Below are 13,581 nucleotides of genomic sequence, written 5' to 3' on the forward strand. Positions count from 1 at the left end.
GAAAAAAACAAAACTCAAAAAATACTGATTGAAGTTTGGGTATTTTTATGGACATAAATGTAAATTTATCATTTTAAAAAACTATCAGAATCCCTAAAAAATAAACTCCCAAGTACAGGTTAGGTATTTTAAAAACCGTTACTAAAAACCCCTCAAAACTATTATAATTGTTTACCCTAAAAATCGTTATAATGGTTCACCCGCATAATTACTACCATAAAACTCTCAATCATACCTAAGAAAATTGCTCTCCTTTGATTGATCCCATTGTACCAGTCCACCCTCCGGAGAAAAACTTGGAGCGCTTGATTCCTACTGCCAAATAAAAAGAGTTTTTTGCCGTACCAGTGCCCGTTCTTACTGCCCCATTTGCCCAGTCAACAAACCTTCCCAAAATCCTACTCGTGCTGCAGTAAAATACACTTCACGGCTATACACCCCCAACAACAGCATAAAGTTCCACACCCTACTCATTTTGGTTTTTCTCAGAGAAAGTGGCGCCCAATAGAACCAACAAGAGGTTGCCTAAATTCTTCAGGGTCTTCACCCCAAGGCTCAGCTCTGCCGGTTTGGTACTTTCATCTTCCTTTCTGCTCTTATGATCTGTGTTTTTTTATTTTTTATTATTTATTTATTTCTTTTTGAAGTTCTTTTGGTTGGCACGATGAAATCCTCTATCTGCATTTCTTGGTCGATTAATGGGAGAAACTTTGAGAGAGAGGGAGAAAGCTTAAACCTTTCTCAGAGCTTGCATTTGAGTGAGCTTCATGTAATGTTGTTTTTAGCAAACAAACAGAATATACTTGGTTTTCCATGTCCATGTGAGTCCTGAACATAATGCAATAGCTTGTCAAAAATGGAAAGACCCTTTTCTCATTATCAAAAACCTGTCTTCGTACTCTCCTCATTTTCCCAGCACAAACACTTGCCAGTTTCCAATTTCTTTTGGAGTAAACGACTTTTTCCCGCCCAAGGTTTGTGTTAATGATACTTTCCTACCCAAAAAGTTTCAAAATACCACTTTTTCACCTAAAGTTTATATTATGTTAATACCCAAAAATACATTTCACTTTCTCAGCGAGTTACTAGGATTTTTGTAGGGTGGATCAAATGGTGGTAACTGATTGAATATTCGTTGTCGAAATAAGTCGAAAATCAACTAAGAACAAAAAACCTTAGCTTTGTGATGGCCGGAAATTGGTAAGAAATTAGGTGTCGGAGTGAGAGAGATTTTATAGAGAAGAGACCGAAGGTTCAAATGGTGGTTTAGGATTTAGGATTTAGGGGTTTTCGCTGTTGGAATCGGCTTTGGGTAAAAACTGAATATTTAACCTTGGGTGGGAAAAAGTCGTTTACTCTTTCTTTTGTAATATTTGTTTTAAAGTGAACAGATATTGTTTGTCTCAAACAAATGATTATTTAATCTCCAACATTAATCTATTAGATGATATTGTTCACTGCTTTTAAAATCAAAAGATCAAATCAGTATCTATCAGACATGAGAGAAACGACAGAAATAACCCATGAGCCTGAGATTTTATTTTGTTGTGGAGGGAATTTGATTCTCGTTTAAAGCTCTTTATTATTTCTACTCCATATATCAATATGAGCTTTGATTCAAACATTGGAAGTCTAAACACAGTGAGAGTTGGTGCCTGGAAAGTTGGAAATGAGAGTTGCATTGGAACTCTAAACATCTGAAGGGTATATGAAACGATCAACCAGAAAACAAAGTTTATGCAGCACATATAAATTCTGAAGCCTGAACCTATATATCATTATCAACCACCACCATAGCTTCATCTCTGGCAACTAAACAATGGCTTGCACTAGAAGGAAAGGCGAACCCGTTACATCAAATTCTTTTACGGAGAAATCGTCACATTTCTTCAAGGTTATCCTTCCCTCTTCCTTGGAAGAGAAGAAGCTGGTAAGCTGCAGGGATTATTGACTATGTCGATCAGTTTGCCTATCTGTGCAGGGATTAAATAGATCAGCTGACCCTTTTTGTATGATCGCAGGAGATTCCGCAAATGTTCGTGAAGAAGTTTGGGAATGAACTTTCTGATATCGCAACACTGGAAGTTCCCAATGGTCGAGTTTGGTTAATCGGATTGACCAAAGATGGGACCAAAATTTGGTTTCGGGATGGTTGGCACGACTTTGTTCAGTATCATTCAATCTCTGTTGGATACTTCTTGGTTTTCAAATATCTGAAGAACTCAACTTTCCAGGTTCTTATTTTTGATTCTACTGCTTGCGAGATTCACTACCCATATAATGCAGTGAAGTCTAAGCCACAATGCAATGTGGACAACCCAAAATCGAAGCATGAAAACAAGTCTAAAATGGTTGAAAAGGCAGAGATAAATGAATCAGATTATGAGAATAAACGTAATTTTCTAGCTTTACTTAAAGAAATGGGAATCTACCTTCCTATTAAATGCAGATTTGTCTCAAAAAAAGACAGACACAGAGCAATCCACATCGCCAGATTGTTGAAGCCAAGAAATCCTTCATTCATGGTGTTTTTGCGATCTCATAGCACAACTGAACACCGTGTGGTGAGTTTGTAGATAAAATGTGGTTATGAATCTTCTCATATTGATGACATTCATATCTTCTAAGTTGCCATTCTTTTTTGGATTCTGCAGAGTGTGCCAGTGAAATTTGTGGACAAGTATTTATGTAGAAATTCCAGAACCATTAATCTACAGGTTCCTGATGGAAGAGTGCTGTGTGTTAAAATCAAGAAGTCGACTCGTGGAGGCTTTCGTTTACAACAGGGATGGATTAAATTTTCAAGAGAGGAGAATTTGAAACAAGGAGATATCGGTATCTTTGAGTTGATCAAGATGAAAGACTTCATTCTGAAACTTTCAGTATACCCTGCAACTGCAAGGTTCACTGACAACCTAATCTTACAAACTTTCTCTTACAACTCCGATATAGTAGCTCAATCAACTCGTAATTAGATATGCGGGACTTATAGCGAGCAGACGGGACCTATTTGCGACCTAACCAATTATAGGATTGTGAGAGAAAATTTGTGAGATTAGGTTGTACGTGTAGTATTGCCCGATTAAAGTTAATGGTAAAAAAAGGCTCATAACCTTTCAAAATAACGGATTAGATAGCAACATTGTATTGATTTTGCCTATTATATATGGAAAAAAGTTTGTTGTTGACAATTTATGCCATTTGTGAGGAATTGAGCAAACCCAATATCCAAAAACAATCTCAGCGTAAATGGTTTAAAAAACTCGAGTATTGTAACTAATTTCCAAATTTTTTTTTTTAATAACCAAAGCGTTTGTATCAGTTTGGACACATCTCAAAAACGTCTGTATCGTTTGGACACATCTCAAAAACTTAAGAGTATGGATCAGCAAGCCAAACCGGAGCCTAATTGGACTTTGTGTTTGTAATTTCCAAGTTGATGAAGGCATTGTGTTTGTAATTTCCAAGTTGACAATTTTCGCTGAACCCACCGCCAGGCCCATAAAAAACCAGGCCTTGTCCAGCCTAACAATAAGCTTTACAACTTAGAAAGAAAAACAAGGGCCCAAAAATCCTCTCACCAGCCCACCTCTCTTTTTGTCTCTCTTTCTTCATCAAAATAACCTCTTTCTTACAGCTCCTAGCCCACGCATAATTTTTCAGCCATCTCTGATATCTGTTACGCAGACTTGCAGCCATCTCTCCAGTCGGCAGTCGCCCATTTCGCCACTTCTCCTTCACGCAGCCATCCTGCACGCCGACGCCCAGCCATTTCTCTCAATCACAAAAGTTCGAGTTCTCTTGCTGCCATCTCTGATCTCTCTCACGCAGCCACCTCTTCAGGTGGGAACCCCAAAACCAGAACCCTCACGCCCAATCTAAAACCTGCAAAACCCAATATTTGACACCAAACCAAAATTTACGGCAGTGAGTTCTAGGGTTTTGTTTGGACATCCATGTAAAAGTTATCATTTTACAAACTATCAGAATCCCTAAAAAATAAACTCCCAAGTACAGGTTAGGTTATTTTAAAACCTTTACTAAAAACCCCTCAAACTATATAATTGTTTACCCTAAAAATCGTTATAATGGTTCACCCGCATAATTACTACCATAAAACTCTCATCATACCTAAAAATTGCTCTCCTTTGATTGATCCCATTGTACCAGTCCACCCCTAGAAAAACTTGGAGCGCTTGATTCCTACTGCCAATAAAAAGAGTTTTTTGCCGTACCAGTGCCCGTTCTTACTGCCCCATTTCCGCCAGTCAACAAACCTTCACAAATCCTACTCGTGCTGCAGTAAATACACTTCACGGCTATACACCCCCAACAACAGCATAAAGTCCACACCCTACTCATTTTGGTTTTTTCTCAGGAAGTGGCGCCCAATAGAACCACAAGAGGTTGCCTAAATTCTTCAGGTCTTCACCCAAGGCTCAGCTCTGCCGTTTGGTACTTTCATCTTCCTTTTCTGCTCTTGAGTGTGTTTTTTTATTTTTTATTATTTATTTATTTCTTTTGAGTTCTTTTGGTTGGCACGATGAAATCCTCTATCTGCATTTCTTGGTCGATTAATGGAGAAACTTTGAGAGAGAGGGGAAAGCTTAAACCTTTCTCAGAGCTTGCATTTGAGATGAGCTTCATGTAATGTTGTTTTTAGCAACAAACAGAATATACTTGGTTTTCCATGTCCTGTGAGTCCTGAACATAATGCAATAGCTTGTCAAAAATGGAAGACCCTTTTCTCATTACAAAAACCTGTCTTCGACCTCTCCTCATTTTCCAGCACAAACACTTGCCAGTTTCAATTTCTTTTGGAGTAACGACTTTTTCCCGCCCAGGTTTGTGTTATGCATCTTCCTACCCAAAAGTTTCAAAATACCACTTTTCACCTAAGTTTATATATTTTAATACCCAAAAATACTTCACTTTCTCATCGAGTTACTAGGATTTTTGTAGGGTGGATCAAATGGTGGTAACTGATTGAATATTCTTTGTCGAATAAGTCGAAATCAACTAAGAACAAAACCTTAGCTTTGTGATGGCCGAAATTGGTAAGATTAGTGTCGGAGTGAAGAGATTTATAGAGAAGAGACCGAAGGTTCAAATGTGGTTTAGGATTTAGGTTTAGGGGTTTTCGCTGTTGGAATCGGCTTTGGGTAAAAACTGAATATTAACCTTGGTGGAAAGTCGTTTACTCTTTCTTTTGTAATATTTGTTTTAAAGTGAACAGATATTGTTTGTCTCAAACAAATGATTATTTAATCTCCAACATTAATCTATTAGATGATAGGTTCACTGCCTTTTAAAATCAAAAGATCGATCCAAACTCCAGGCCCAAACCCCATTAACTAAAAAACCCACCCAGCAAAAAACACCCAATTGTTCCTTCATGAACCCGAACCGAGCATAAACACCGTAACCATCCAGCACTGGCACGGCCCACAAATTTTTTGCCCTGGCCCCTGGGCCATGTGGGCTGTGTCGTAGGCTTAGGATTTGACATGTGGGTTGATAAGACACGGCCCATGAATTTAAAAAATAATTTTTTTAAAATTTTTAAGAACAACCTATACAATACATGGATCGACCCACGAAGGTACGACATGACACAGCTCACCGGGCCATGGGCCGTGTCGTAGGCTTTGAGTTTTGATTGTTTAGCAAAGCACGGCACGGCATAGCCCACCGCCATCTCTAACCAACACCCATTGGAGCCCAAACAACCATCCGAGCAGACGTCCCCATATTAAAAAAATTCTCCCATACTATACTGGAAACCATCAGAAGAATAATTCTTAAGGGTCAACTTGGGAGTTTTTTTTTCACTGGTTTTGAGGTGTTTAAAAACCATTACTTGCCAGATTTTTTTATGAACTGGTTTTGACTGGTTTAAAAACCCCCTGAAACCAGTATAGTATATTTTTGAGGGGTTTATAAAACACCCCAAATCAGAGTGTTTTGGCTGGTTTAAAAATTTTATCCCCAAAAAAACCCATTTCCTCTGTTATTGATATACAATAATCCCTTTGCTGGTTTAAAAATTTCTTCAAACCCCATTCAATCTTCAACTTTTAGATCATTGTTACAATGCTTCTGAATCTTTTATCCTCGGCTTTCTAATCCTTCATTAGAGATATGAAGGTTTTTCTTTCTTTCTTCTTCATTTTCCCCTTCAACTTTTTGTTCTTTTAATCTAGTAAACTCCTTTGCAAGCTGTATATAATTTAATTGCATTTCTTTACCAGTTGTTTTACAAAATTAAGTGGTTTTTCTTCTATTTGATTCTTTCTATTTGCGTTTAGGCAATTGATTGAATCCTTGTCAGTTTGTTGAATAAATATTGTTTTTGATGGCTTTGCTTCACTGATTGAAGAAAAGAACAAAAAACTATTTTTTAGAAATGCTGTTGCGGCTATTATATTGATAATTTGCGAAGTCCAATATTGTGGCAGTATATTTATTCTCTTAAAATGATATATTTCGAATGATTGTGTGATAAATTAAATAATATACAATGAAAGAACTTACAATTAAATTAAACTTGAAAGGAATTTTAATGTTAAGCATTGGTAATTAAAAAAAAAAAAAAAACTAAAAAAATACTGGTTGAAATTTGAGTATTTTTATGAATATATACATAAATTTATTTTTAAAAAACTATCAAAACCGTTTAAAAAAAAAAAATAAAAACATTACTAAAAACGTTCAAAACGATTACATTAATTTACCCTTAAAACGTTGCAAGGATTGACCCTCAAAACTGCTACCAATAAAACCATAGCCTAAGAAAAATTGCTCTCCTTGGTTGATCCCATTGTGCCAGTCACACCTCTGGAGAAAAACTTTGGACCGCTTGATTCCTACTGCCAAATAAAAAGAGTTTTTGGCCGTACACTGCCCGTTATTACTGCCCCATTTGCCCAGTCAACAACCCTCCCAAAGATCCTACTCGTGCTGCAGTAAAAATACCACCTTCACGGCATTACACCCCCAGCAAACAAACATAAGGCTCCACCCTACTCATTTTGGTTTTTCTCATTCTGAAACACAGAGAAAGTGGCGCCAAATAGAACCAACAAGAGGTTGCCTAAATTCTCAGGGTCTTCATCCCAAGGCTCAGCTCTGCCGGTTTGGTACTTTCACTTCCTTTCTGTTTATGATCTGTGTTTTTTTTTATTTTTTTATTTATTTTTGAAGTTCTTTGGTTGGCACGATGAAATCCTCTCTCTGCATTTCTGGTCGATTAATGGGAGAAACTTTGAGAGAGAGGGAGAAAGCTTAAACCTTTCTCAGAGCCTGCTTTGAGAGAGCTTCATGTAATGTGGTTTTTAGCAAACAAACAGAATATACTTGGTTTTCCATGTCCATGTGAGTCCTGAACATAATGCAATAGCTTGTCAAAAATGGAAAAAGACCCTTTTCTCATTATCAAAAACCTGTCTTCGCACTCTCCTCATTTCCAGCACAAACACTTGCCAGTTTCCAATTTCTTTGGAAGTAAACGACTTTTTCCCACCCAGGGTTTGTGTTAATGACACTTTCCTACCCAAAGTTTCACAAATACCATTTTTTCACTAAAGTTTATATTATGTTAATACCCAAAAACATTTCACTTTCTCAGCCGATGTTTGGCGAGTTACTAGGACTGTTTGTAGGGTGGATCCAATGGTGGTAAACAATTGAAATATTATTGTCGAAATAAGTCGGAAATCAGTTAAGAACAAGAAACCTTAGCTTTGCGGTGGCCGGAAATTGGTAAGAAATTAGGTGCCGGAGAGGGGTTTTATAGAGAAGAGACCGGAGGTTCAAATGATGGTTTAGGGTTTAGGGGTTTGCCATCAGAGTCGGCTTTGGGTAAAAACTGAATATTTAACCTTGGGTGGGAAAAAGTCGTTTACTCTTTCTTTTGTAATATTTGTTTAAAGTGAACAGATATTTTTTGTCTCAAACAAATGATTAGAGTTATTTAATCCCAGCATTAATCTATTAGATGATATCGTTCACTGCTTTTAAAATCGAAAGATCAAATCAGTATCTATCAGACATGAGAGAAACGACAGAAATAGCCATGAGCCTGGAGATTTTATTTTGTTGTGGAGGGAATTTGATTCTCATTTAAAGCTCTTTATTATTTCACTTCATATACAATATGAGCTTTGATTCAAACATTGGAAGTCTAAACACAGTGACAGTTGGTGCCTGGAAAGTTGGAAATGAGAGTTGCATTGGAGCTCTAAACATCTGAAGGGGATATGAAACGATCAACCAGAAACACAAAGTTTATGCAGCACATATAAAATTATGAAGCCTGAACCTATGTATCATTATCAACCACCACCATAGCTTCATCTCTGGCAACTAAACAATGGCTTGCACTAGAAGGAAAGGCGAACCCGTTACATCAAATTCTTTTATGGAGAAATCGTCACATTTCTTCAAGGTTATCCTTCCCTCTTCCTTGGAAGAGAAGAAGCTGGTAAGCTGTAGGGATTATTGACTATGTCGATCAGTTTGCCTATCTGTGCAGGGATTAAATGGATCAGCTGACCCTTTTTGTATGATTGCAGGAGATTCCGCAAATGTTCGTGAAGAAGTTTGGGAATGAACTTTCTGACATCGCAACACTGGAAGTTCCCAATGGTCGAGTTTGGTTAATTGGATTGACCAAGGATGGGACCAAAATTTGGTTTCGGGATGGTTGGCACGACTTTGTTCAGTATCATTCAATCTCTGTTGGATACTTCTTGGTTTTCAAATATCTGAAGAACTCAACTTTCCAGGTTCTTATTTTTGATTCTACTGCTTGCGAGATTCACTACCCATATAATGCAGTGAAGTCTAAGCTACAATGCAATGCGGACAACTCAAAATCGAAGCATGAAAACAAGTCTAAAATGGTTGAAAAGGCAGAGATAAATGAATCAGATTATGAGAATAAACGTAATTTTCTAGCTTTACTTAAAGAAATGGGAATCTACCTTCCTATTAAATGTAGATTTGTCTCAAAAAAAGACAGACACAGAGCAATCCACATCGCCAGATTGTTGAAGCCAAGAAATCCTTCATTCATGGTGTTTTTGCGGTCTCATAGCACAATTGAACACCGTGTGGTGAGTTTGTAGATAAAATTTGGTTATGAATCTTCTCATATTGATGACATTCATATCTTCTAACTTGCCATTCTTTTTTGGATTCTGCAGAGTGTGCCAGTGAAATTTTTGGATAAGTATTTATGTAGAAATTCAAGAACTATTAATCTACAGGTTCCTGATGGAAGAGTGCTGTGTGTTAAAATTAAGAAGTCGACTCGTGGAGGCTTTCGTTTACAACAGGGATGGATTAAATTTTCTAGAGAGGAGAATTTGAAGCAAGGAGATATCGGTATCTTTGAGTTGATCAAGATGAAAGACTTCATTCTGAAACTTTCAGTATACCCTGCAACTGCAAAGTTCACTGACAACCTAATCTTATAAACTTTCTCGTACAACTCCGATATAGTAGCTCAGTCAACTCGTAATTAGACATGCGAGACTTATAGCGAGCAGACGGGACCTATTTGTGACCTAACCAATTGCAGGATTGTAAGAGAAAATTTGTAAGATTAGGTTGTACGTGTAGTATTGCCCGATTAAAGTTAATGGTAAAAAAGGCTCGTAATCTTTCAAAATAATGAATTAGATAGCAACATTGTATTGATTTTGCCTATTATATATGGAAAAAAGTTTGTTGTTGACAATTTATGCCATTTGTGAGGAATTGAGCAAACCCAATATCCAAAAACAATCTCAGCATGTATGGTTTAAAAAACTCGAGTATTGTAACTAATTTCCAAGTTTTTTTTAATAACCAAAGTGTCCGAATCAGTTTGGACGTATCTCAAAAAATTAGAGTGTGGTTCATCAAGCCAAACCAGAACCTAATTGGACTTTGTGTTTGTAATTTCCAGGTTGACAATTTTTGCTGAACCCACCGCCAGGCCCATAAAAAACCAGGCCTTGTCCAGCCTGACAATAAGCTGTACAACTTTGAAAGAAAAACAAGGGCCCAAAAATCCTCTCACCAGCCCACCTCTCTTTTTCTCTCTCTTTCTTCATCAAAATAACCTCTTTCTTACAGCTCCTAGGCCCTAGCCCACGCACAATTTTTCAGCCATCTCTCACGCTGCCGTCTCTGGTCTCTGTCACGCAGACTTGCAGCCATCTCTCCAGTCGGCAGTCGCCCATTTCGCCATTTCTCCTTCACGCAGCCATCCTGCACGCCGACGCCCAGCCATTTCTCCCAATCACAAAAGTTCGAGTTCTCTTGCTGCCATCTCTGATCTCTCTCACGCAGCCACCTCTTCAGGTGGTAACCCCAAAACCAGAACCCTCACGCCGAATCTAAAACCTGTAAAACCCAATATTTGACACCAAACCAAAATTTACGGCAGTGAGTTCTAAGGTTTTGTTTCGGTTAGTTCAATTTTGTTTACTGAAATGTGGGAGACCATTCAGAATTGGATGAGTTTTACTATTATCGCTTGTGGGATGCTTTTATTTTTTGTTGATTTGAAGTTTTTTCTTATCGTTTATGTATCTCTGTTGCCCATTTAGTAACAATTTATTAAATTATTGTATATTTTAGTTGGTCTTGTTTAATTAATGTTTATGCTGCTAAATTTGATACATTGAGAAAAAACAAAAATCATTTTTTGCGGGTGACCCGTATTTACCCGGTCCGTGCCCGCCCGTTTGCCAGGTCTACCCCCAACAACAAACACAAAGTTCCACACTCTACTCATTTTGGTTTTTCTCATTCTGAAACACAGAGAAATGGCGCCCAACAGAACCAACAAGAGCTTGCCTAAATTCTTCAAGTTCTTCAACCCAAGGCTCGGCTCTGCCAGTTCGGTATTTTCATCTTCCTTTCTGCTCTTATGATCCGTAGTTTTTTTTTTTTTTTTTATTTTATTTATTTATTTCTTTTTGAAGTTCTTTTGGTTGGCACGATGAAATCCTCTCTCTGCATTTCTTGGTCGATTAATGGGAGAAACTTTGAGAGAGAGGGAGAAAGCTTAAACCTTTCTCAGAGTTTGCTTTTGAGAGAGCTTCATGTACTGTTGTTTTTAGCAAACAAACTGAATATATTTGGTTTTCCATGTCCATGTGAGTCCTGTACATAAGTTTAGTTTCTTTTTCTCTTTGTTGTGATTTTCTGGAAAATTATTTGGGTTTGAAGCTAGTTTGATGTTTGTTCACTTTGGGCAGAATTTGTTCGGTTCATAAAATAGTATATATAACTCATTTAATATTCTTTTATGATTTGGGATTCATTAGATTTTCATTCTACAATATTATTTGATGTCAATTAATTGTTTCATTTACATATATGCACAAATTAGTATGTGAAAGAGTAAAATTACTGAAGAAACAGATTTTAACAGTTTTCAATCGTCTTTTACATGTTATGATTGAAATTTAATGATGCAATTGATTTCTTCTGTAGGAAATCCCGGATGCTTGGGTACAACACTTGAATGCATTACCAAAGAATGTGGTACTTCAGAATCGAATCGGAAAAGTGTGGCGTATGAAAATGGAATATGCTGACAATAGGGTATATTTTGCAAATGGTTGGCAACAGTTTGTAAAAGACAATTCTTTAGTGTTTGGAGATTGTTTAGTTTTTCAATACAATGGTGACAATGGATTTAATGTTAAAATATTGGGGAAATCTGGCTGTGAGAGGAATGAAACTGGTCCTCATGTGGGCATTGATATAGAGGAGGAGGAAGAAGAGGAGGAGCACAAAATTGCTGATGCAGGTACTGATTTTGATGATGGTCACGGTAGTGACAGTGAATATAATGTTGAAGAAGAGGAGGAGGAGGAGGAAATGGAAGAAGAAGCACCAGAAGGAACAGCTACATTGAAGCAGAGAGGCAAAAGGATTTGTGAAAATGATGGTAAACATCAAGTATTTTTTTTTTTTTTTTTTTCATTTCAAAATAATTCTATGTGTATGTGTGAATGCCCTAGAGATATGTAATAGGATTTGTGCGAGATAAATGTAACCCATTGTTAATTTGATTCAGGAGAAGGATCCAAGAAAAGTGCCGGTGTTAGGGCAAGAACTTCTCGAGAACTTGACAATGTTTTGACCAGAGATGAAGTGAGAAAATATGTTCATCGTCAAAATCCCTACTTTGTGTCAAAGCAAAAACAAACTAGGAAAAGCCTACTGGTAACGAGCTAAAATCATCTATTACTAAAATACCTGATCTGCTTAGTATAGTCAATAAGTGTTGGTGAGATTTGCATTAGCCGTTAATTTCACTGTTTATCAGTTAAACTAATCTGTGAAATGCTAATTCTTTCAATTTGTTAGGATTTATGGTACTCTCTGCTTGACATGGAGGCCGAATTCTCTTTTGTTTTAATTCATAATAGGAAAAGTTGCTGGCATTATAATGATTTCTTGCACCATTTATAAACCCCATGTAAATGACTTCATTTGGCTTGAATTTATGGGGTCAAGCCATGATTGTTATTTTGCTTATTAAACAATATATATAGTTGCTAATGGTAGAGTTTTCTATTCAATATTGCAGTTGGTTCCATCTTATGTCTTGAGAGATTTTAGAATTAAATTAGCTGAAGATGTAACCTTTCATGATGAGCTGGAGAGGGAATGGTCTGGAAAGGTTTTTCGCTGGAAGGATGGTCGAACCTTGATTACAGGATGGGGCTCAGTCTGCCGGTGGAACCATGTGGAAAAAGACGATCTTTGCATATGTGAATTTCCGGAAGCAGGTGGGACAAAGAATAAAATTTTGGTGCATATTAAACGAAGTGATGGTTCACAGAGCCAACCCACTAACCAAGAACCAAATCAGGCTGACCAGTGAAGTAGGGGGCTACAGTTTTGTTTAAGTTTCCACATCAAACTCTGCTAATGTTTTATATAAATTTTATGCTTTCAAGAACAAGATGTGTTATGAAATGATGAACAATATTTAGAATTTTTCTGTAGGTCACTGTTGTCAAGGGTTGGGTTGGGTACAAATTAGTTTGAAATAGGATCTTGTCGAATTGCAGTATTATGGAGTTTCTGCAACTATTTACTTTGTTATACAAGAAGCTTATGACTTCCCTCATATTGATGATTTGCCCTTTCAGGTTTTATTTCATTCAAATAGACCAATTTCTAGGCTTTTGGGTTCTGAGCCCCGTTTTCCAGAACAGTTATTTCTGTGCTTGTAATAAATATCATTTTTCTTTTCTATTTTGTTCAAGTATCTCCAGCTTCTTATATTTTCTCCTGCAGATGGTAAGCTTTCTAAAATTCATATATTTTGTGAAATTGAGAAGAAAATGATTATGCAACACTTCCTCTTCTACTTCTGGGCTTGCATAAGTTCTGCTGGCCGAATGGCAAAATCTAAAATGGCCATGTTGATAACTAATCTGATACTATTTGCTCTTTATATTATTTCAACCCTAGGCCAGCTGTTACATCAACTTGAGGTGAAAGAAATCATACAAAGCATGAAAAAGAAAATACAATAAGCAAGGAGCATATAATATACAAACAATA

At 37.0% G+C, this 13,581-nt stretch overlaps 3 protein-coding genes across 5 annotated transcripts; all 3 read left to right on the forward strand.

Moving 5' to 3' along the window:
- Positions 1-1,864: 1,864 nt before the first annotated feature.
- On the forward strand, positions 1,865-2,975 carry LOC116136589 (B3 domain-containing transcription factor VRN1-like; the record flags this gene model as incomplete). Its single annotated transcript, XM_031422263.1, has 3 exons — positions 1,865-1,930; positions 2,022-2,564; positions 2,655-2,975. Coding segments are annotated over 3 exons (930 nt in total), but the record flags the coding sequence as incomplete, so codon positions are not given.
- A 5,364-nt stretch (positions 2,976-8,339) lies between these two features.
- Positions 8,340-9,703, forward strand: LOC116136673 (B3 domain-containing transcription factor VRN1-like). The gene is made up of 3 exons (XM_031422349.1): positions 8,340-8,482; positions 8,574-9,116; positions 9,207-9,703. The coding sequence occupies exons 1-3, from the start codon at positions 8,372-8,374 to the stop codon at positions 9,477-9,479; spliced, it is 927 nt and encodes a 308-aa protein (XP_031278209.1). The 5' UTR covers positions 8,340-8,371; the 3' UTR covers positions 9,480-9,703.
- Positions 9,704-10,144: 441 nt separating this feature from the next.
- LOC116136628 (putative B3 domain-containing protein At5g66980) lies at positions 10,145-13,269 on the forward strand. Of its 3 annotated transcripts, none has more exons than XM_031422299.1 (5): positions 10,145-10,457; positions 10,814-10,895; positions 11,491-11,950; positions 12,080-12,228; positions 12,596-13,269. In XM_031422299.1, exons 2-5 carry the CDS (start codon positions 10,818-10,820, stop codon positions 12,890-12,892), a joined length of 984 nt encoding a protein of 327 aa, XP_031278159.1. In that variant the 5' UTR covers positions 10,145-10,457; positions 10,814-10,817; the 3' UTR covers positions 12,893-13,269. The 3 variants fall into 3 exon arrangements, with proteins under 3 accessions (XP_031278159.1, XP_031278158.1, XP_031278160.1); XM_031422298.1 differs by having other exon boundaries at positions 10,145-10,434; XM_031422300.1 differs by having other exon boundaries at positions 10,145-10,350.
- The last annotated feature ends 312 nt before the right edge of the window (positions 13,270-13,581 follow it).

Source organism: Pistacia vera, unplaced genomic scaffold (genome assembly GCF_008641045.1).
Source record: "Pistacia vera cultivar Batoury unplaced genomic scaffold, PisVer_v2 Contig317, whole genome shotgun sequence".
Classification (NCBI taxonomy): Eukaryota; Viridiplantae; Streptophyta; class Magnoliopsida; order Sapindales; family Anacardiaceae; genus Pistacia; species Pistacia vera.

Coding starts and splice junctions, on each gene's coding strand:
- LOC116136673 (XM_031422349.1), top strand. CDS start 8,372: ATGGCTTGCACTAGAAGGAAAGGCGAACCCGTTACATCAAATTCTTTT. Junction 8,483..8,573: donor CCTTGGAAGAGAAGAAGCTG/GTAAGCTGTAGG, acceptor GTATGATTGCAG/GAGATTCCGCAAATGTTCGT. Junction 9,117..9,206: donor GCACAATTGAACACCGTGTG/GTGAGTTTGTAG, acceptor TGGATTCTGCAG/AGTGTGCCAGTGAAATTTTT.
- LOC116136628 (XM_031422299.1), top strand. CDS start 10,818: ATGGCGCCCAACAGAACCAACAAGAGCTTGCCTAAATTCTTCAAGTTC. Junction 10,896..11,490: donor GGCTCGGCTCTGCCAGTTCG/GTATTTTCATCT, acceptor TTTCTTCTGTAG/GAAATCCCGGATGCTTGGGT. Junction 12,229..12,595: donor AAACTAGGAAAAGCCTACTG/GTAACGAGCTAA, acceptor TCAATATTGCAG/TTGGTTCCATCTTATGTCTT.